This window comes from Eubalaena glacialis, chromosome 9 (genome assembly GCF_028564815.1).
Source record: "Eubalaena glacialis isolate mEubGla1 chromosome 9, mEubGla1.1.hap2.+ XY, whole genome shotgun sequence".
Lineage (NCBI taxonomy): Eukaryota > Metazoa > Chordata > Mammalia > Artiodactyla > Balaenidae > Eubalaena > Eubalaena glacialis.
Window position 1 is genome coordinate 89,490,847 of NC_083724.1, and position 24,904 is coordinate 89,515,750.

A 24,904-nucleotide genomic window follows, 5' to 3' on the forward strand; every position below is an offset into this window, starting at 1 on the left:
CCTTTAATGTCTGTAAAATACCTCCCACTTTGCTGATATCATAAATTCCACAATGAGATACTTACTCTTTTGGCTTTAAGTTTTACCCCTTTTGAAACATAGAGTGAAGTGTAGTAAGAAGGAAGCCCAATGTCCTAATCCAGGTGCTACCAACTATTAATGGTATGACTTGGACAAATCACCTAATATGTGGGGCTTATGTTGCATCCGTTTTCTCCAGATCCAGCCTCTACCCTTCCCCCTCCCCACCCCCAACTTGGTATCTCAGGAGGTTAACCTTATGATTTACATCAGTGAGCTTCCAGTTGGTTGTGACCAACGGGAGGCACCAGGAGGAGGCCCAGAAGACAGCAGGAGAATGAAGTTTGGGTATCATTTCAGTAAAGGTAAAACACCCCTGTTTTTCCACTCAACCCTCTCTCTACTCTCAAGTAATTCTGATCACCAGCTGTGTGGGGAGATTTTCCCACAGCAAGCAATTCTTGGACACCCGCTGGATGTCCTACAATTCAACTCAATTCTGACACTATCTACCTGAAGATAGCATCAGATCCCACAGGTTAAGGGCTCAGTCCCTCAAGACTGCTCCCACTTCATATATCAATTGCAAGTCCAGGCTGTTATCTGGGCTTCTGACCAACTGGCTGTAAATCAGAAGTTCCCACAACGCCTCCTCAGGTTTGATCATTTGCTAGAATGGCTCACAGAACTGAGGAAACCAGTTTACTTACTAGATTTCCAGTTTATGTATAAAGGAATACAACTCAGGAACAGCCAGAGGAAAGAGCTGCATAGGTTAAAGTATGTGGGAAGGGGTGTGGAGCTTCCATGCCCTCTGTGGGCATGACACCTTCCCAGCACCTCCACATGTTCACTAACCCAGAAGTTCTCTAAACCCCATAGTTATAGTTATATTATATGGAGGCTTCATTACATAGGCATGATTGATTAAATCATTGGCCATTGGTGATTGAACTCAGTCTCCACCCTTCTTCCCTCCCCAAAGGTTGAAGAGTGGGGCTAAAATTTCCAACTCTAATCGCATGATTTTTTCCCCTGGCAACCAACTGTCATCTTTAGGGCTTTCTAAAAGCCACCTCATTAACTTAAACTCGACTGCAGTTGAAAGGGGCTCATTATGAATAACAATTGACACATTTATTGCTCTTATCACTTAGGAAATTCCAAAGAATGGGAATGAAAGTGAAATATATATTTCTCATTCTAAACCACAGTATCACAATTCCCCTCTGCCTCTCTATGGAGTGGCCACCGCCTGGCAGCATCTCTCAGCCAAAGGTTGCAGTTTCTCTGAGGCAGTGCTTCTTACACAGTTCCCTTTCTCTCTCTCTCCTAGTATTTGGTCCTTTCCCAGCCCCTTCAGGCCTTGGGTAGTAAAAGCACCCCTCTGTCACTAGCTCTGATGACTTACCTACACCCTTCCCACACATTTGCAATTAATTCCTCAAATTGCTCAAACATGCCTTTTGTTTCCTCTTGGGATACTGACTGATAAGGAGTTTTTGATTCTTCATTGTAAAAAAGAGATTCCACCCATCCAGCCTGCTTCAGAGATCGAGCAAGATAATCAATGTGACAGATTATGTCAGGTCCAGGCTCAGTTACCTCCAATCACAAAAAACAAAAACAAAACAAAAGCACACTGAGTATTTCAAACAGAGGGAATTTAAGAGAGGGAATTGGTAACACCAAAGTTGAAAGGCTGAAAGAGCAAAAAGAGGATACTAAGTAACCCAGATATCAGTAACTGCAGGGCTGGTGGAACAAAAAGGAGGAGGTGGAGTTTCTGGGAACTGGATGCTTAGAGGGGGACCCTTGCATGGTTAATGCTCAGATACCTAAAGAGGGCTTTGTGGGGCTGGTGCTCAGATCCTTGTAGGCTGCCTCTTGATTGGTGCTGAGTCTGGCTAAAGCTGTTCTCTCTGCAGAGTGATGGCAACAGAAGTACAAACACGAAGAAATTTCCCTAGCTCTTTCTACCTCCTTTTACTCTCCCAAATTTGCCTCCCCTAGGCAGAATCTAACCCAAAGCCAGCTGGTGTGAGTGTCTTAGGACTCGAGTTTGAAGCTTCCCCAGACCATCACCATAGATCAGAGTATAAAAGGTGAAGCTTAGGACTGAAAGACACCAGGTTAATAATCAGTACATAAAAGCGTCCTGTATTATAGTTGTTATTGTTACCCATAACTGAGAAAATATAAGTAGATATCTATACTTTTAAATGGATAAATTTTCCCAGTCTTTTCCTCAGAGAAGGTCTAATAAGAGCTATGATATTATAGTCCACTTTCTAAGCTTACCAAGGTTTTAAATGTTCTATCCTCTGCTTTCTTCCAGAACATCAAAATGTCGCATAAATTCCAACCATATCTCCCAGAATCCTTTTAAAACTGGAGCAGCAGCACATAATCTTTGCTCACACCATAAATGCAAATGACATTCTCAGAAAAGATAAGTGCCACCAAGCATTGGCAGTGTCTAGAACACGATGATGTCTTGGGGAAGCACTCTTGACCAATGCCAGACAATGCAGGGTCACCAGCTGGCATGATCCTCCCCCAACTCCCTCAAGAGTTGAAGGATAGTAGTTCCCTAACACACCACCTCATATGCATTGACAATTAAAGCCCTCAGTCCAGCAACCCAAGGGCTGGAGACCTGTAAAAACTCATTTCTAGAGATACCAACTCCTGTATTAGAGCAATGGTTTTTTAAACTACTTTTAGCAACATATTTTCTGTTTTTATTTTTATAAACACGGTCTTCCATAGAACCCCAAATAAAATTGAAATAGATAAATCTGGTGCTGCATTAGTTGAAATAAGGGGTCCCCAGAAACTGTCCTGATGTAGCTGTTGTCCCCACCCCTTCTCCTAGACAGTTTTCTGGGTCTCTGAGGAAGCCAGTTTGAGAACCAGTGAGTGCTCTAGGACTACAGCAGTCTTGATAAAGTTTAGTAATTTCAGACATTCTTTAATATAGCTATAAAAGTAGATTACTAGGTATAATTGTTCCCAATATTCAAAGAATTGGAGGCTTTCTTCTCACTACATTATATTATAATCCCATACAGAAAATTTTCCAGTTTTACCTATAGACACCCTCACCTTCTCTAACTATTAAAACCCCATGGCACAACACATGTTTTTACATCACAGCTCTCCCAAAGATCTCCAGACTTGAGTAAAATTGCAAAACAAAGTTGAATTTTAAGTACTGGATCTGTGACATGGGCCCTCCAGCTTCAGGGAGGTGACAAGTACTGGTCTGTTCCTGGGTCCTCTGTGGCCAACGCAGAACTTGGTGAAGAAAGCAATGCTGGGGGGCACATCAGCCCACCAGGACTATCTGATGTTGGCATTCTGCTTGAGGTAGTCCATGTAGCAAGTCAGGAGCATCTTCTGAAACACGCTGCTGTAGAAGGCCCATGATGGGATCATGCTCAGAATGCTTGCCTTTAATAGACAAAAACATAAGTGTCTGGGAGAAAAGAAGAGCAAGGAAGTTGCAAGAAAACGTCTCAATTTATATTCATCATCTTTAAAAATGTATATCTGATGACTGAAGTTAAGTCCCAAATCTTTTAAGTAGTTGTTAAAGTTTAAATGTCTTGTGACATTTTCTCAGCAAACAGGGTTTTCTCAGGAACGTCAGAACAGTCAAAGCAGTCACTTGTCAGAACTGTCGTGAGGTATTTCTAAATTAAGAGAACTCTGTACATAGTAACACCCTCCCTTTCTTCTTTCTCTTAGTGAGCACTTTCTCTTTCTGGTGCTTGATCTCCCAGTGTCTTCATATTCTTTCTAGCAAGATTCTACTAAAATGAGATTCCAGGAAAAGAATCAGAAATGCTTTCCATCACCTGGCACAATGCCTGAGGCATAGTAGGCACTAAGCAAATACCTGAATGCATAAAAGAGTGAATGAACAGGAGAGTGGCAAAGATGGTGGAGCAGGAAGATGCTGAGCTCCCCTCCTCTCACAGGAACACCAAAATTACAACTATTTACAGAACAACTACTGATGAGAGAGACCTGAAGTCTAGCAGAAAAGATCTCCTACAACTAAAGGTATAAAGAAGGAACCACAAAGAGATGAGTAAGAGGGGTGGAATGTGGTATAGTCAAGACCATTCCCCCAGGCAGGAGACCCACAAATGGGAAGATAATTACAATTGCAGAGGTTCTCCCCAAGGAGCGAGGGGACTGAGCCCCACATTGGGCTCCCCAGCCTGAGGGTCCTGCTCCAGGAAGATGAGGCCCCAGAATGTTTGGCTTTGAAAGTCAGTAGGCTTATTTTCAGTAGAGCCAGAAAGCATTAGGATATAGAAACTCCACTTTTAAAGGGCACCCAAAATCTCACACACTCTGGGAACCAGGGCAAAAGCCCAACCACCAGTGCACTGGCACTGGCCCCTGGACCCCCAAGGCCCCACAGCCAGCTGTCAGGTCCAAACCTGCCCACCAGCAGGCCAACACCAACTCCAGGACCCCCAGGGCCTTGCAGCCAGAGACACTGGGACCAGGCTCTGCTCACCAGGGTGCTGTCACTATCTCCAGGACACCCTGGACCCCAGCCCTGAACACCAGCAAGCCAACACCAGTTCCAGGACCCATGGGCCCTGCAGCCAAAGACCCCAAGACCTGGTTCTGCCCACCAGTGGGATGTCATTAGCCCTAGAACTCAGTCTTACCTACCAGCAGACAGACACAAGTTCCAAGAACATGACAGTCCCACAGCCTGACATGTCAGGACCTAGCCCACCCATCAGCAGACTAACACCAGCTCTGAGACACCTTGGGCCTCACCACTGCCCTGGGATCAGGCCCCACTCACCAGAGGGTTGACATCAGCTTTGGGACACCACAGACTCAGCAGCCAGCCATGTGAGGAACCAGCCCCACCCTCTAGTAGGCCAACACTGGATTCAGGATCCCAAGCCCTGTAACCAGCCACCCTGAAGTCTGACCCACACACCAGTGAGGCAGCACTAGCCCCAGGACCCCCTGGGGCTCCACAGCCAGCCACCTAAAGACCCAGTCCCACCCACCAGTGGCCAGTAGCCTCTGCAAAAGACAGAACTGGAGGCCACCCTAGCCTACCAGACCACCCACAGTAATCAGTCTGCCATGACAGAAGAGCCTGCCCAGTCCACATGGGTCACTCCTAGAGCATATAGCTCTGTTGACCAGAGGGGAGTAAATTCTGGGATACATAGGACATCTCCCACAAAAGACCACTTCTCCAAGATCAGGAAATGTAACCATCCTACCAGATACATAGAAATAAAAACAGTAAATTAGGCACAATAAGGCAACAGAGGAATATGTTCCAAATGAAGGAACAAGGTAAAACCCCAGAAAAAGAACTAAGTGAAGTGGAGATAAGCAATGTATTTGATAAAGAGTTCAAGGTAATGATCCGAAAGATGCTCAAAGAACTCAGGAGAAGAATGGTGTAAGATGAACAGAGTGAGAAGTTAGAAGTTATTTTAAAAAGAGTTAGAAAATATAAAGAACCAAACAGCACTAAAGAATACGACTGTAATAAAAATACAGTAGAAGGAATCAGTAGATTAGATGATACATAAAAATGTATCAGCAAAATGGATGACATAGTAGTGGAAATTACTGAAGCTTAACAGAAAAAAGAACTTTTAAAAATGAGAACAGTTTAAGAGACCTCTGTGACATCAAGAATACTAACATTAGCATCACAAGGGTCACAGCAGGAGAAGAGAAAGAGAAGGGAACAGAGAAGATATTTGAAGACATCATAAGAGCTGAAAACTTCCCTAACCTGGGAAAGGAAACAGATATCCAGGTCCAGGAAGCACAGAGAGTCCCAAACATGATCAACACAAAGAGGACCACACCAAGACACATTGTAATTAAAATAGTAAAAATAAAGAGAGACTATTAAAAGCCACAAAGGAAAAGCAACAGTTACATAGAAGGGGACTCCCAAAAGACTAACAGCTGACTTTTCAGCAGAAACGCTGCAGGCCAGAAGAGAGTGGCACAGTGTATTGAAAGTGAAGAAAGGGAAAAACCTACAATGAAGAATACTCTACCTGGCAAGGTTTTCATTCAGATTTGAAGGTGAGAAAAAAGGTTTTACAGACAAGCAAAAGCTAAGAGTTCAGCACCATGAAACCAGCTTTACAAGAAATGTTAAAGGGACTTCTTCCCTAGGCAGAAAAGAAAAGGCCACAAATAGAAATATGAAAAGTACGAAAGGAAAAAATCTCATCAGTAAAGTCAAACATACAGTAAAGGTAGTAAATAAACCACATATAAAGCGAGGAGGAAGGTTAAAAAACAAAAGTAGTAAAATCATCTATATCCACAATAAGCAGTTAAGGGATAAACAGAACAAAAAGATGCAAATTATAATGTCAAAAACAGTAAATATGAAGGGCATGGAGTAAAAATACAGGATTGTTAAAATGTGTTCAAACTTAATAGATCATTAACTTAAAACAATCATGTATATATAGAGATTGCTATATATAAACCTCATGGTAACCACAAACCAAAAACCTATAATAGATATGTTCACACAAAAGAAAAAGGAATCAAAATATAACACTAAAGATAGTCATCAAATCACAAGGAAAGCAAGAAAAAGAAGTAGAAAGGAACAAAAAAGAACTACAAAAACAACTCAATTACAATTAACAAAATGGCAAAAAAGAACATACACATCAATAATTACTTTAAATGTAAATGGATTAAATGCTCCAATCAAGACACATAGAGTGGCTGAATGGATATAAAAACCAGCCCAGTATACATGCTGCCTACAAGAGACTCACTTCAGATCTAAAGACACATACAGGGAATTCCTTGGTGGGCCAGTGGTTAGGACTCAGCACTTTCACTGCCACGGGCCTAGGTTCAATCCCTGGTTGGGGAACTAGGATCCCACAAGCCATGCAGTGCAGACAAATTAATTAATTAATTAAAGACACATACAGACTGAAAGTGAGGGAATGGAAAAAGATATTCCATGCAAATGGAAATCAAAAGAAAGCCAGGGTACAAAACATACATCAAAAAAAAATACACAACGTTGTAAAACAACTATACCCCAATTAAAAAGAAAGAAAAAATACACTTTAAAACAGAGACTGTAATAAGAGAAAAAGTAGGACATTATATAATAATCAAGGGAACAATCCAAGAAGAAGATATAACTATTGTAAATATATGTGCACCTTACATAGGAGCACATACATACATAAATATTAACAGACATAAAGCAGAAATTGACAGTAACACAATAATAGTAGGGGAACTTAACAACACACTTACATCAATGGACAGGCCATCCAGACAGAAAATCAATAAGGAAACACAGGCCTTAAATGACACAGTAGGACAGATGAATTTAATAGGTATATATAGAACATTCCCTCCCAAAGCAGCAAAATACACATTCTTTTCAACTGCACATGAAACATTCTTCAGGATAGATTACATGCTAGGCCACAAAACAAGTCTCAGGAAATTTAAGAAGACTGAAGTCATAGTAAGCGTATTTTCCAGCCACAACACTATAAGACTAGTAATCAACAAGAAAAAACTGCAAAAAACAAAACAAGTGGAGGCTAAACAATATGCCACTAAACAACCAGTGGGTCACTGAAGAAATCAAAAACTGCCTGGAGACAAATGAAAACAAAAACAGAATGATGCATAATCTACAGGACACAACAGAAACAGTTCTAAGGGGGAAGTTTATAGTGATACAAGCCTACCTCAGGAAACAAGAAAAATCTCAAATAAACAATCTAACCTTATACCTAAGGAACTGAAAAAAGAGAACAACCAAAACCCAAAGTTAGTATAAGGAAAGAAATAATAAAGATCAGAGCAGACATAAATGAAATAGAGACTAAAAAAATAAAAAAACCAACAGAAAAGATCAATGAAACTAAGATCTGTTTCTTTCAAAAGATAAAGAAAATTGATAAAGCTTTAGCCACACTCATCAAGAAAAAAAGAGAGAGAACCCAAATCAATAAAATCAGAAATGAAAAAGGAAAAGTTACAACCAACACCTCAGAAATACAAAGGATCATAAGATATTACTATGAACAATTATATGCCAATAAAATTAACAACCAAGAAGAATTGGACAAATTACTAGAAATGTACAATCTCCCAAGACTGAACCAGGAAGAAATAGAAAATATAAACAGACCAATTTCCATAATGAAGTTGAATCAGTAATCAAAAAATTCCCAACATCTCCCAAGGCAATAGAAATAAAAGCAAAAATAAATAAATGGGACCTAATCAAATTTATAAGGTTTTGCACAGCAAAGGAAACCATAAACAAAACAAAAAGACAACCTATGAACTGGGAGAAAATATTTGCAAACAATGCAACCAATAAGGGCTTAATTTCCAAAGTACACAAACAGCTCATATAACTCAATAACAAAAAAAACAGCCCAATCAAAAAATAGGCAGAAGACCTAAATAGACATTTCTCCAAAGAAGACATACAGATGGCCAAAGATGCTCAACATCACTAATTATTAGAGAAATGCAAATCAAAACTACAATGAGGTATCACCTCACATCAATCAGAATGGCCATCATTAAAAAGTCTACAAATAATAAATACTGGAGAGCGTGTGGAGAAAAGGGAACCCTCCTACACTGTTGGTAGGAATGTAAATTGGTGCAGCCACTATGGAAAACAGTATGGATGGTCTTTAAAAAACTAAAAATAGAGTTACCCTATGATCCAGCAATTCCACTCATGGGCATATATCTGGAGAAAACTTTAATTTGAAAAGATACATACACCCCAATGTTCATAGTTGTCACTATTTACAATAGCCAAGATATGGAAGCACCTAAATGTCTATTGACAGATGAATAGGTAAAGAGGATGTGGTATATGTGTGTGTGTGTGTGTGTGTGTGTGTGTGTATAACTCAGCCATAAAAAAAGAAATAATGCCATCTGCAGCAACATGAATGGACCTACAGATTATCCTACTAAGAGAAGTAAGTCAGACAGAGAAAGACAAATACCATATGATATCACTTATATGTGGAACCTTAAAAAAATGAACTTATTTACAAAATAAAAATAGACTCACAGATGTAGAAAACAAACTTATGGCTACAAAAGGGGATAGCAAGGGGGAGGGAGATAAATTAGGAGTTTGGGATTAGCAGATACAAACTACTATAAGTAAAATAGACAAATAATAAGGTCCTACTGTATAGCACAGGGAACTATATTCAATATCTTGTGATAAACCATAATGGAGAAGACTATGAAAAAGAATATATATGTATATATATATATATATATAACTGAATACATATGTATAAAACTGAATCACTTTGCTGTATACCAGAAATTAACACAACATTGTAAATCAACTATACTTCAATAAAAATTTTTTTAAATTAAAAAATAAAAACTCCCAATAAACAAAGGTCCAGGACAAGATGGCTTCACAAATGAATTCTACCAAACATTTAGAGAATTAACACCTATCCTTCTCCAACTATTCCAAAAAAATTGCAGAGGAAGGAGCACTTCCAAACTCATTCTGAGGCCAGCATCACTCTGATACCAAAACCAGACAAAGATATCACACAAAAAAAGAAAATTACAGGCTAATATCACTGATGAACATAGATGCAAAATGTCTCAACAAAATATTAACAAATTCAACAATACATTAAAAAGATTATACAATCATGATCAAGTGGGATTTATCCCGGGGATGCTAGGATGGTTCAATATCCACAAATCAATCAATGTGATACACCATATTAACAAATTCAAGAATAAAAATCATATAATCATCTCAATAGATGTGGAAAAGGCTTTTGACAAAATTTAACATCCATTTATGATAAAACCTCTCAACAAAGTGGGTATAAAGGGAACACACCTCAACATAATAAAGGCCATATATGACAAGCCCACAGCTAACATCATACTCAATGAGGAAAAGCTGAAAGCATTTCCTCTAAGGTCAGAACAAGAAAAGGATGCCCATTCTCATCACTTTTATTCAACATATTAGTGGAAGTCCTAGCCACAGCAATCAGATAAGAAAAAGAATCAAAAGGAATCCAAGTTGGAAAGGATGATGTAAAACTATCACTGTTTGCAGATGACATGATACTATACATAGCAAATTCTAAAGAGATCCAAGCAAACCACTAGAACTCATCAATGAATTCAGTAAAGTTTCAGGATACAAAATTAATATACAGAAACCTGCTGTATTTCTATACACTAGCAACAAACTATCAGAAATATAAATTAGGAAAACAATCCCATTTACCATCACATCAAAAAAATAAATAAAATACCTTTTAACTAAGGTATTTCTGTACTCAGAAAACTATAAGACACTGATGAAAGAAATTGAAGATGACACAAAGAGATGAAAAGATATAACATGCTCATGGATTAGAATAATTAATATTGTTAAAATGACCATACTACCCAAACAATCTACAGATTCAATGCAATCCCTATCAAAATACCAATGGCATTTTTTCAAAGAAGTAGAACAAATAATTCTAACATTTTCATGGAAACACAAAAGATCTTGAATAGCCAAAACAATTTTGAAAAAGAAGAACAAAGCTAGAAGTATCATGCTACCTAATTTCAAACTATATTATAAAGCTACTATAATCAAAACAGCATGGTACTGTCACAAAAACAGACACATAGCTCAATGGAACAGAATAGAGAACTGAGAAATGAACTGACACTTATATGTGCAATAAATCTACAACAAAGGAGAAAAGAATATACAATGAGGAAAAGACAGCCTCTTCAATAAATGGGGTTGGGAAAACTGGACAGCTACATGCAAAAGAATCAAACTGGACTACTTTCTCACACCATGCACAAAATTAAATTCAAAGTGGATTAAAGACTTAAATATAAGACTTGAAACCATAAAATTTCTAGGAGAAGATATAGGCAATATGCTCTTTGACATCAGTCTTAATAATATTTTTGCATATATCTCCTTAGGCAAGGGAAACAAAAGCAAAAATAAACAAATGGGACTACATCAAACTAAAAAGTTTTGCACAGCTAAGGAAACTATCAACAAAGCAAAAAGGTCACCTGCTGAATGGGAGAAGAGAGTTCCAAAAGATTTATCTGATAAGGGGTTGACATCCAAAATACACAAAGAACACATACAACTTGACATCAAAGAAACAAACAACTTTATTTAAAAATGGGCAGAAGCCAGGACATGAAAGCAACCTAAATGCCTCAACAGAGGAATGGATAAAGAAGATGTGGTACATATATACAATGAAATATTACTCAGCCATATAAAAGAATGAAATAATGCCATTTGCAGCGACCTGGATGGACCTAGAGATTGCCATACTGAGTGAAGTCAGTCAGAGAAAGATAAATATCATAGGCTATCGCTTATATGTGGAATCTAAAGAAATGGTACAAATGAACCTATTTACAAAACAGAAGTTGAGTCACAGGCGTAAAAAAAAAACTTGTGGTTACCAGGGGAGATAATAAGGGGAGGAATAAATTGGGAGATTGGAATTGACATATACACACTACTATATATAGACTAGATAACTAATGAGAACCTACTGAATAGCACAGGGAACCCTATTCAATACTCTGTAATGACCTATATGGGAATAGGATCTAAAAAAGAGTGGATATATGTGTATGTATAACTGACTCACTTTGCTGTACAACAGAAACTAACACAACATTGTAAATCAGCTATACTCCAATAAAAAATTAATTAATAAAAAATTAAAATTTTAAAATTAAAAAGAAAAAAATGGGCAGAGCATTCAAATAGACATTTTCCCAAAGAAGACATATAGATGTCCAACAGGCACATGAAAAGATGCTCAACATCAGCAATCATCAGGGAAATGCAGATCAAAACCACAATGAGATAGCACCTCACACTTGTCAGAATGACTATTATGAAAAAAACAAGTAACAAGAGCTGACAAGGATGTGGAGAAAAGGGAACACTCATATGCTATAGAAAACAGTATGGAGAGTCCTCAAAAAATTAAAAATAGAACTACCAAACTATCCAGCCATTCCATTCCTGGGTATTTATCTGAAGAAAATGAAAACACTAATTTGAAAAGATATATGCACCCTTATGTTCATTGCAGTACCATTTACAGTAATCAAGATATGGTAGCAACCCAAGTGCCCATCAATAGATGAATGGATAAAGAAGATGTGATATATATATATATAATGTAATTTATAATTAATTGTAATAATTTGTATATTAATAATTAGTATATGTAATAATTTATATATAATATATATAATATTACCCAGCCATAAAAAAGAATGAAATTTTGCTATTTGTAGCAACATAGGTGGATCTAAAGGGTATTATGCTAAGTAAAAGAAGTCAGACAGGAAGACAAATACTGTATGATTTCACTTATATGTGGAATCTAAAAAACAAAACAAATGAACAAACATAACAAAACATAAACATAGATCCAGAGAACAAACAAGTGGTTACCAGAGGGGAGGATGGTGGGGGGAGGAGAGAAATAGACAAGGGAGATTAAGAGGTACAAACTTACAGTTGCAAAATAATTGAGTCACAGGCATGAAATTTACAGTGTGGGGAATATAGTCAATAATTATGTAATATCTTTGTATGGGTGAGAAATCAAATTTAGACTTATCATGGTGATCATGTTAAAATGTACAGAAGTATCTAATCACTATGTTGTGTAACAGGAACTAACATAAAATTGTAAGTCAATTATTCTTCAAAAACAAACAAACAAACACATAGAAAAAGAGATCAGATTTGTGGTTACCAAAGATGAGGGTATGGCGTGGGTCATTGGGGGAGTGGGAAGTGAATGAAGGCAGTCAAAAGGTACAAACTTCCAGTTAAAAGATAAAAAGGTACTAGGGAAGCAGTGTACAACATGATAAATATAGTTAACACTGTTGTATGTTATATATGAAAGTTGTTAAGAGAGTAAATCCTAAGAGGTCTCATCAAATGAAAAAACATTTTTTATTTCCTTAATTTTGTATCCATATGAGATGATGGATGTTCACTAAACTTATTGTGGTCATCATTTCATGTAAGTCAAATCATTTTGATGTACACCTTAAACTTATAGAATGCTGTATGTCAATTATATCTCAATAAAACTGGAAGAAAAAAATTCTTTTAAAGAGTTAATGAATGGAAATGAGTCATAGCAAGGTGTAAGTTATTATCATGGAGTATTTGCTTTGAAAAGGAGGGGAAGCCTCAAGTTGAGGCACAAATGCCTAATGCTTTTCAGGCAAGAGGCACAGGCCTTGGAAGGTTCTTGCCCTCAAATTACACTTGTGCCCTATAAGGCAGGTCCAGGCCCCCAGAAGTAATCATTTTGTTCACAGTGTGATCTGGTTAATCCAACATTCCTCAATCTACCTACAAAACAACAGAAGTTCAACTAGAGGAAAACTTGAGCCTTGTAGGCAGCTTGAACCTTCAGATTTTTGCAGTCCTCTGAGGTATCCCAAAGCAGGAAACTAAAGGTGGTTTCTGGGAACCAAAGTAGAGCTCTTCTTCCACTGGCCAAGTCTATGAATCAATGCAACATCTTCAAGAACTTCATTTTTCTCCCAGACAGAGCTTTTTTTATTTCACAGCAAAATCAAGCCCTTCCATTAGCTTTGTCTTGAACTAAATGTTTTGGCTTACTGAAGTCAGCCATAAACAAAATAAACTGAAATCCCAGGTCCCCAGAAAATGTTCTAAAAGGCCCCCTCTCCCATCCCCATCTTTATCTACCTTCTCCCAACCTGGAGACGCCATGTAGAAGGAAACAGAAAAGGTTTGGCATCAGACAAAAGTGGACTTAAACCCTTGCATCACCTTTACCAGCCAGGTGGCCTTGGGCCCTCTGATCCATCTGAGCTTCATCTGATCTGATCCAGCTCTGAGCTTTGGTTTCCTCAATGTAAAAGGGGAACCAAATGTCCTGTCTCACAAGATGTTTAGGAGAATTAGAGGTAACTATGAAGCCCCAAGTTCCACACAGATTCTTAGGTAGAGGCTCCAGTCCCACCTTAACTGCTGCCCCAAAACTCCTTGAGGGTAGAGAGCATCCTGTCTTTGCCTCACCTCTTTGAAATGGAAGACTTGCTTGTTTACTGGTTGATTCTACTTGATTACCCATAACTTTAGATTCAACGATCTTTCTAAACCCTAGCAAATTCAAAATTGGTTTTAATGGTTTTAATGATTTATGTGTTTTCCTTTGTTTTCTCTTTTGCTTCACCAGGCACAAAGACTTTTTCCTACTGTTTTTGGCATCTGTTTACCAGTAGAGATTAGAATTTGTTACATAAGAAATCAAAGAGAAAAGTAAAAAAAAAAAAAATTCAACTTTTGACATCTAGAATTGGATTACAGTATGTATGTAGCAAGACAATAGTCTTGCAAGCCATGCTATTGTCTCAAGAAAACATTTTCTAAATGCTAATGGATTCCATTTAAAACATCAATATCCTGGAGGACTAAAAGTTCTGCTAAGGGGAGGAGAGGTTGTCTTATCCACTGGAGCTACCTAAATCCCTCTGAGATGGACAGGATGTGACCCTGGGAAAGCATACAAAAAGCCTGTACTTTTCCTGCCCTGGAGATGGTGGGAGGTACAAGAGAGAAACAGGAAGACGTGGCCAGATGTGTGTCCTCTGATATGTGTGTCCTCTGAGCTTACGCTGGAGGGCTGGGGGCCTGGGGTGAAGGATAGGAAAGTGTGATGAATAAGTAATGGTAGCAAAGGAGGGTTTATTGCCTCCACTCTGCTGGAGTGCAGCCACAGAATATTATCTCAGCGTGGTGAGGTAAGTGCTGAGATTTGGTTTTCCAGCATCCCTCAGGTTCAAATTGGTGCTGATGCAGAGTAGAGAGCCAGAGGGCCTCTGTGAACCAAAGCTACAGATGGACAGCTGGCCTCTGGCTGGATGAGGGAGGTAGCAGAGATTCAGGCATGTTCAGCCATCAGTAGCTGGGGAATGCATTGGCCTAGCCAAAAGGACAGAAGGAGTCATCCCCACAACCCCACAGACATAAACCAGCAAGGTGAGCAACCATCAGATAGATTAGGGACACCAGCCACACACACTTAAGGACCAGCAGGAGATCATAGGGACTCTTTCCCCAGTGTCATTTTAGTGAGAGAGACCAGAAGAAGGGACACTCAGGCAAGACTGAACATTTTTCTCTAAATAATGGACAGCATATTTCCTAAATGGACAGTTTAGATTATCAGATCAAACTGAGTTTAAACTCATTAGACATTCCACTAATTTGTTTTCGTGCCATGCAGCAAGTAGTGGTCTGAAGAAAAACCAGATCAGCAATAGGCAAAATAAAGATCTTATATTCTTTCTGCTTGTCCACTTGGCACTGTGTGTTCAAATGGTGATTCTGCACATTGTTGAGATTCTACAGTAAAAGTAGCAAGTAATCAGCTAAGGCAATTCAGTATCTCTTGCCAGAGTCTCAGTACTGAGTCCCAGGAGACAGCTGAATGCTTTGGGAGGATTTAGTGCATTGACCCATGAATCTCTCTAGCATCAGAGAGAGAAAGAGAGAAATAAAGAAGCCTAATTCCCATGGTAGAAAAACATATGAGGCAGAGGAGAAAGTTGACATATGAAGGGAAAGTAAAGATCTGTCTAAAATTCTTTGGTGATGCTGGAAACAGAACTACCCTGACACTGTTTGTTTGTTTTCAGTATTAGTGTGAAACTCAAGTCTACCTTTGTTTCATGTTTGTGTTTTTTCCTAAAAGCAGCCCAGGGATGGTAAGAATGCCTCGTGCCATATACTTCAGACTTTATTTCCACGTTTGATGAAGTCCGTGGTGTACAGGAACCAGATTGTACTTTCTCACGAGAGCCAATTGTGAGCTCTCCTCCTGAATTCATGTGCAGTGACCACACACTGGTAGCTTAACATCAGTCATGGAAATCAGCAAACGCTACAAATCAAGGTGTTTTGTTTTATTTTTGGTTTTTTCCTGCATAGTTAAACATTTACTGGCACAGAGGGCCAAGGACATCGACAGCCCCTACAGGGAAGCACCCTGTGTTTTGGCCTGACCTTCACAAAGCTCTGGGAGCCGCCTTACTTTCTGAGGGCAGAGGTGAGGCAGCCAAGGGTGAGATTTGCCAACTTCAGAGTTATCTATAGGCTGGGCACCCAGCGCTTCAGCTTCTCCTTCTCCTTGCTAGATACTCCTTTTCACAGGCTGGATTACCCTCAGCATCATACCTCTGGCATCGCTATCCTTGCGTGACAGAGAACGGCTGAAAGCTCCAACAGCAAGGAAGAGCTGGCTAAGCCCTGCTAGGGCCCCCTGCTTGTCTGTCCTCCCTTGCTTCAAGAAAGGAGAAGTTATCAATTACCAAGATTTCATGGGCGAGGCAGCCACAGGTTTCGTCTCCAATCGTGACATAATTCAGTGATTCTTTAACAAACTCATCAGCAGTCTTGGTTATCATGTTGGTATTTAGATACTTTGTCATTGGAGTTGAAACAGCATATGGGGTGAGCACCTACAATGGGAAATAAAGACCGTAACACAGGAGCAATCTGCCCAGCCCTGAGAAACTAATACCCATTTTACCATCCCTTCATGTTCCAACTCTGTTCTCCCCCTAAAAAGTCTCAGGATACTATATGATAATAGAACAGTTAAAGGTATAGAACGAGCACAGAGCTGGGAATCAGAAAGGCCAGTTTCTGGCTTAATGTGGCAACTAACTCAAGATGAGGCCTTAGCCACACAACACCAAGTGGTTCAAATGCACACAGGGTGAATGAGGAGCTCTGTCTTAGAGCACGTTCCCCAACTTAGAAAGTGAAAATGCAGGACACCCAGTTATATTTGAAGACAAACAATGGAAAAATTTTCAGTTTAATTATATCCCAAGTATTGCATGGGATATACTTATTCTCAAAAGATTATTTGTTATCTGAAATTCAAATTTAACTGGATGTCCTGTGTTTTATCTGGCAACCCTATCACAGAGGTTTATTTCTAACACATATAACCAAATTGGAGCACTTTCAAGTACTTTAGATTCCCACTTTCACACTTCGGTTAGGAGCCAGGAGTGGCACATACCTCATAATCTTTCCTGTCATGGTAAGAAAAATAAACAACAGCACACTGTACCCTGAAAACCCAATACCATGTTTCCACTGGTGGTCTCACCACCTTGTGGCCTGGCATGAGGTTTCATAATGGGGTTTCTTACTTTATTCCCAGACACAGAGACCTTGGCATCTTTAGGGAAAAAAAAAATCCATGCTTGTTTTCTTTTTCTTCACATCACCTTTGAAACTTTTGTCACATCACTTTTTTTTTCCTCATCACACTTGAAATTACGTTGTTTCATAATTTAATCCAATGTATGTCAGTCAATTCAATTCAATTCAATTGGTTCTCATGGAAATGAGTGCAGTTATTAATTTGCATAACACTTTTCTTCCAAAGATCTCAAAGTGTATTCTTAGAAAAATATAAGAAGCTTGCATTTTCAAACCCAGTTTTCAGATAGGGAAATAATAAAAAGTGTTTCCATTCTTACAGTGAGTTTTGGTTGACAAAACACCTTTATGTATAAAACAAGGGCTCAATAAATATTGGTTAAATTTGCATACTTATTTATTCATTAGATCGTCACAGTAACCCAGAGAAGCAGCTATTATAAACCCCTTTTTACAGATGGGGAAACAAGCTCACAGAGTTTAAGCAGGCTGTCCAAAACACTCAGATAATAAATGGCAGCAGCACTGGGATTTGAAAATCAAACCCAAGAGTACAGTACATACTTCCTCAGGAATTTTACAAATATTTACTGAGCACCAATTACATGCGTGTTTGGAGAGACCAGTTGGTTTTCAGAATGTCACAGCGTCTTTTCCAGGACTTGGAGCAGTTCCGAGGCTTCTGCATGAGGGAAGGGGCTCCCTCCCCCTTCCTCACCTCCTCCCACACCTTCTGCCCCGCAGAACCCACTAACTTAGCAGCTACAGCATCTCTGGCCCACAATTATCAAGATCGAGATGATGCTAAGACTCAATACTCAACACTAATATTTAGTGTTATTCACCAAATATTTCTAGTTCTTCTTTCTTCCAGACACATGATAGAATTGCACTTACTGGGTCCCTATGGTTGGGTGGGACCATGTGACCAGACCTGACCAATGAGTATGAGCAAAAGTGACATGTGACTTTTCTGAGCCAGAGCCCTTAATTATCTTTATTCTTTTTTTTTTTTTTTTTTTTTTTGGCTCCATTGGGTCTTTGTTGCTGTGCACAGGCTTTCGCTAGTTGCAGCGAACGGGGGCCATTCTTCATTGCAGTGCACGGGCTTCTCATTGCGCTGGCTTCTCTTTGTTGTGGAGCATGGGATCTAGGTGGGTGGGCTTCAGTAGTTGCAGCATGCGGGCTTCAGTAGTTGTGGCTCGTGGGCTCTAAAGTACAGGCTCAGTAGTTGTCAGAGCCCCTAATTATCAAAGCAAGTCTCTTGAACTCCTACCACTTTTTCTTTGACATGTCAACTGACAATATCCAAGATGGCGGCTGCTCCATCAGCCTGGGTCCTTGCGTCACTACAGTGAGCTAATCCCCTCTGACAGTTCACAGTGAATGTGTAGCATGAATGAGAAACAAATCTTTGTGGTTTTAAGCCAATGAGATTTTAGGGATTATTTTTTACTGCAGAAAACTTAGCATATATAAGGTAGAGCTGTTGCAAAAGGAATCCGTCCTCAGCTGGGAGTTGGAGAATGGATAGAAGGGAATAATCTCTGATAGGTGAGACTTTAGTTCAGCAGGGCAGAGAATGGGACTGTAGTCTAGTGACAAGTCTGTTACAATCACTCACTACAACTGGGAAGATGATGTTATTTACAAAGCTCCTACTATTAACTCATATCTGCCTGTTGAATAAGCTTCATGCTATAGCTGGTTAATTTATACTGAGATACTCTCACCTGGGTCTTTTAATTGAAAATCAGTATGTGCAGCAGTAATTTTAAAAATATAACTGAGTGTGCCTTTTTCATTCCTAATAGTATGTCATCGAACTTCTTCCCAAACAATTAACCGTAAACCTCTGTAAACTGTTTATTCCAGGTTCTAGAAACCACTTAGAGTTAATTGTGTTGCTGAAGGAAGCACGTCATATTGCTCAGTCTACAGACAGCAGTGACAACCCAGCTTTGTTTGCAGTTAGGACAAGGTCAACTCCATGACCACTCTGTCATTGTAGGGGAAATGGAGAGCAGAGCATCTCTTCCCCAAGTGCTCAAGAACCAGAGTGTGGAGATCTCTGTGTTCCATCACAGGTGAACAGCCGCCAAGTGAAGCACCCTCTCCCCTCTTCCAACATTGACCAAGTGCCCAGTTTTCTTTTGTTCCTTCTCCACAATTCCTCCCACATGAGCCTGTCTCCTCTATCTAGGTCGGAGAGTAAAGGATGCTTAGACAAGACCCTATTTCTGTCCTGATGCAGCATTGGGTAGCGAGCATTTCTGAGAACTCACTCATCCCACCCCATTTCCTTCTCCAGCACCCAGGGCATGGTGAGGGCAGCAGCAGGCAGAACCACGGTGGCTCCGCTGCCACCTCTATGGTCATAGGGATTCACATGGTGTCATCCAGACCCTCTCTCCTGGTCACACATGCACAGCCTGTCCTGCAGGAAGCAGTGGCCCAGGCTCCATGGGGATCCAGAGTTCCCATTCCCAAGGACTCAGAACTGTTGACCTCACCTGGATAATGATTCCTTTCTCTTTATATTCTGCTTGCAGTGCCTTGGAAAATGTGCACACAAAAGCCTGGAGCAAGAAGGAGAAACACCTAAGGACTTGATTCTCTGTCAGAGCCAATTCACTCAGATTTCAAAGGACACCACAGGGAGCTTATCTTCTTCACCTTAAAATGCAGCAGTTTGTCTTGTTGGGAGTTAGAACTTCATTTCTTGGTCTGGGAAGAGCTCCCGCAATGAGAAGGAACATATGTTTTGTAATAAATACATACCTAGGGCCACTGCATATAGATACCCTACCCAAGGGAAGCTCTGCCTTGTCTAGAGCACCCACAGTTCCAAAGATTTGTTTTATGGCTAGGGCAAGAGGACACCTGGTGAGGCCTCTGGGATGGAAGGAAACTACAATGTTACTTGCTGGCCAGAGGAGCGCAGGGCTCCCAGGCAAGGAAGTGAGTGGGAGCTGGAATTCCATGGGGGCTGCGCTTGCCCGGCTGTGCTGCTGCGAGGCTTCATCAGCCCAGGGGCAGCATCTTTTTCTAATTTGCACCCAGATACTGGCTGACTCGCTCCTCCCTGTACCCAGAAGAGTGCCTCTAGGCAAATCAGTCCATCGCCTTGCCAGATGATCCAAAGGAAAATGCTAAATGGGAAAAACAAAAGGAAGAAGGAGAAGGAGGCTTGGACTACATCTGTCACTCACCTTAGAAGCCGAATATGTGGAGTACAGAGGCCAGGGAAAGAGGGCAACCCCAGAAGATATGTTCAAGATGAGACCTTTCTGCCTAAAAGGCAAGAAACAAAGTTTCAATTGTTTTGCTGCCTGATTACACCTTGAGAAGGAAGAAAATAAAGGGGCTCATGTGAATGTTGGGAAACTTCCACCCTCTCTAGGTTTCCATGTGTGCTAAGTGTTCTGCTTCCAAGAACTGTCAGTGGAACTTCACCTCAATCATGAACTACACCACACAGTGATGCCACTCGGCGGTCAGTTGACTTCAAGAGCTTGTGACTGGAAACAGGGGCTCTGCTACAACAAAGATCCACCACCAAAATGCAGAGAACCAACTCAGCTCAGACAAGACTCAAGGGGGAAGTGATCCTTCTCTCTCAAATGTGACCATATGAGCTCAAGTTCCCTTCTGACTCATAAAGATGACCCACAACAGGACAGATGTCATATGCAGAATCCTGTCTTGGGTGGAATTTGACAGTCCATCATCTGCTCACACAGGCACTCCTACACAAGTCTCTGGGGTTCTTACTTACCCTTTTGAAATTCAATATCCTTAATCCTTCCCAACTAGATGGATTCAATCCAGAAAAATCAAGAAACTGAAAATTGGAATACAAGGCCAAGCCCCTTCTTTCTCTAGGGAAGATAAAACTATTAACCATTTGCTTTTAGTGAATACCACCTGAGAAAAACCAGCTCCCAAATGGGCATTGTAATAGGGTGATTTAAAACATGGAATAAATAGAGACACAGATGGGGTGGTGATTTTTACCCCAAAACTGGAGTATTCATTCTGACAAGAGCTGAAATGCATAATAACAAAGAGATGATCTTGGTCTCAGGCCAACTTCTGAAGTGTCTTTTACACTCACTGTGAGTTAATTTTTTTAACACAATGTCTGCTGAAACTGCTGTTCTCTTCCTCCCTCCAGTATATGCTACATTTGACCTGCAAATATGCTTATCTGCTTGCAAAGCTGGCCTGGTCCAACCATAATCTCCATGTCCTTTCATCATAGTTTTATCATTTGTTAAAGCGGCAGCAGATGAACCATATCCCCCTGGTCCCCAAGTCAGCTGATTGCCAGGCCAGGCAGACCATGGCTTTTCCAAGGAAAGACCTTACCTTGATTCCATGTGTTTCAGAATCAGCTGCGTCATCTATAAGAGAAGGGCAAAGTTAAGCCCTGACAAAGGAACTATGTAGCAATGTGCCGTGGGGACTTAGGAAGTAGGTGTTGGAGGAAACGAGAAAGAGCTTCATCTTCTCAGATGGCCTTGAAAATCTGCTGACACTCATTGGAGGTAATTCTGACAACACTAGAGTCTGGCTGGAACCCATAAAAGGCAACTTAGATAAATGGCAAACAGTTCAGAGGCCTCTGGTTTCTTCTTCATAAAACTGAAGTCTTCCAGGAAAATGAAGGGAGTGAAAAACTATGGAAATTGGCTTATGTCTGTGGGACCAACACTGAGGCTCCCCAGATACCCTTCATTCTGGGAGAGAGGTGAAAGTAGTTTGGCCATTACAAAACTCACACAGGAGTTAGAATTAGGGGACTGTCAGGAAACCTAACAAGTGTCCATGAGTGTCTCACATACAAGGTATGAGATGGAGAAGGACATCTCTTCAATTCAACAGCAGCCTCATTGGCAGCCTGCAGGTGGTCTGTGAAGTAGCTCCCTAGACACAACATGTCTGCTGGTCTGTTGGAATTACAACAGCATTGAAAAATCCCTTCCCCACCCCAACCTACTGTCCCTGGAAGAAGTCTTCCCTGCCAGTTCTGGAGCTTAAATATTTCATTAAGAAAGCTTTTCATGTCATAATTTTAAGGCATCCATTTTAAGAATTAAGAAAGAGGCAAACCCATGGACTGAAATGTTCTTGAAAGTACAGTTGAGTGGAATCAGGCCCTGTCTTGGGAGCAGGTTTGAGACAGAGAGGATCCAAACAGATGGAGAGAGGCAGAGAAATAGAGGACACTGGGGACCAGAAGACAAGTTTGCCTAATTTTTCATGCTGTCTGGGGCCCTGCATTTCCTAGGAAGGCCCCTAAGCTCATCCCTGGGAGCCTCCAGATAATGTTTTCACTGCTCTGGAGAAGCAGCAGGGGTGGGAGTGGTGAGGGTTTCCTAGACTGGACTGCCTTCTGAAACTCTGGATTTTGAGGGAGGTGAGAGAAGGATGAGGACTAGATCATGTCAACACCCTTTCCTTGCTTCTCCCAACTTCATTAAGGATATAATTGGAGTATTGTTGGACAGCATTTCTCAGTCTCCCAAAAGCCTGACTGGGTGAATGATCCCAATCAGAGACACAACACTGGACTTTGTGGGTCCCTGTCTCAAAGGTTCCAGTATTTAGTCTCTTATCCCACATTCCCTTTGCCCTCAAACTCATTCTCCCATCTCTGCCCTTGATAGAGAACTCTAGTGTTTCCAGATGGTTCCTTTGGAATAATTAAGTGATACTAGTCATGCTTCCAACCAGCGTGGCCAACTTGGGCATTGCAGACTTAGAAGCTAAACTTCAATTTGTTTTCTTTGTTACTTAGTGTCTACCAAGATATAAAATAATTTTTTTGAAAATCAAAGCATTTCTCTGCTAAAAGAGTCAGAGGGTTGTCAAATACATTTGGGAAACCCTGTGATCAAATGGACCAAGAATGAAAGATCAATGTATCCATTAATGTGAAAGATTTTAGTGGTAAGGCTGCAGACAACAGTGGAACATATAAAACCTTCAATTACATCAGCTGGGAATTTTAAAAAGCCATTGATTGCTCAGCATAAAAAGAATGTATGTACCAATAAAAACTGAGCAGGAAACTATAAAATACCAGTATACTTCCAAAAAAAAAAAAAAAAAAACAACCAATGGTGAAAATAATTTTTGTCAGCTCAACTGCAGCCACATGAAAAAAATTTTTTTTGGTCTGTTCAGCATCCATCCCCCCTTTTTATGTTGATAGGAACCTATTTTCCTCTGGGAAACCAGTTCTCCCTGCCAGTCCATGCTGTGAAGACGAGACAGCCCCCTGCTGCTCCCCAATAAGGGTCCCAGTTCCATGAAATCAGTCATACCTGATTCATTGCTGAAGTTCCATTGGACCATCCAGAGTGGTTATGAGGGCTGCCAGGCACAGCTGTGAATTTTGTGTACCGAGCAAGGTGCCCAGCTGTGGGGGTGAGTGTGGGCTGAAAGCCCAGCGTTCACTCACAAGCCATTTAGAGGGCTCTCATCATTCAGAGGGAAGGGAAATATTGTGTTCACACAAAAGCATCATCTACTCACCAAGCATGGGGCCATGTCCACTCTTAAGCAGCACCTTTCTCCAAATTGTCTGCCCAGACAATTTGTCTCCCTTTTTCTTATTCACACAAAGACACAGCATAGGATAGCTTTGTGGTACTCATGCCTATAAATGCGTATGCAGTTAATTCTAATAAAAGGACCTGAGTGCTGAATGGCACCTGACACATCAATTAGTTCAATACTCTTTTAATAGCAGATGAAGAATCTGAAGTTCAAAGGAGCTAAATAGCATGCCCAGTGCTGTCCAATTAACTAGTAACTGATCTGGGATCAGAATACATATGAACTTGAACTTCACTTCAACAAATAGTTTTTGAACAACAGGAGTCTATAAAATCCAAGCCACACCCTCTATCCTTTTTCCAAACTGAGTGAGCTTTCCTCTATTTACAAAGACTAAAATCACAAGAAGATACTAAATTTTTTTAAGTTGCTTTGGAATCCTGAATAAGTTTCATCATCATCAGGCCTAATATGTCTGACATATGACAAAACTGAATGCAGAAAAAGGATTCATATGCTAGGGAGAATGAATCCACTGTATTTTCTTGATGAAAACAGACAAGACAATTAAAAGGCTACTACATGGTCTCTCAGTTCAATTTTAAAGTACAGTTCAATTTTAAAGAATTCTGCATCTACAGGGAAGGGGCCAATTCTCCTGAGTTGCCAAATCCAACAGCTACTACATTTTAATGCACTGAGCACTTACACTGATCACATACCTTCACTACCGAGGTGATGTTACAGTGGATGAGGCTCTGTAATAAATAATCACAATCATGAATCAGCCGGATCATTTGAGAAATTCTCTTGAAAAGTATTCAGTGCTAAACAACCATGAAGTGGGCAAAAGTGTGTGTCTGATTGGTTGCCTCAGCCTGCAAATTAGGCTCCTAGTTGATATTCAGAATGCACTAGAACGGGGAAACATCTGACACCCACATTATGATTCTATAAGAATGTGATCTCGAATAGAAGTCAATT

The 24,904-nt window shown here is 40.2% G+C and overlaps 1 protein-coding gene across 1 annotated transcript in view; it reads right to left on the minus strand.

The window, feature by feature from the left end:
- Positions 1–3,366: 3,366 nt before the first annotated feature.
- HSD17B3 (hydroxysteroid 17-beta dehydrogenase 3) overlaps positions 3,367–24,904 on the minus strand; it is a 45,571-nt gene continuing 24,033 nt past the window's right edge. The window contains exons 6-11 of the mRNA XM_061199301.1: positions 24,643–24,678; positions 21,725–21,759; positions 20,566–20,647; positions 19,867–19,932; positions 16,486–16,635; positions 3,367–3,477 (exon numbers count right to left, since the gene is read on the minus strand). Of these exons, the coding sequence (XP_061055284.1) occupies positions 3,367–3,477; positions 16,486–16,635; positions 19,867–19,932; positions 20,566–20,647; positions 21,725–21,759; positions 24,643–24,678 (480 nt within the window). The remainder of the gene's footprint in view (positions 3,478–16,485; positions 16,636–19,866; positions 19,933–20,565; positions 20,648–21,724; positions 21,760–24,642; positions 24,679–24,904) is intronic.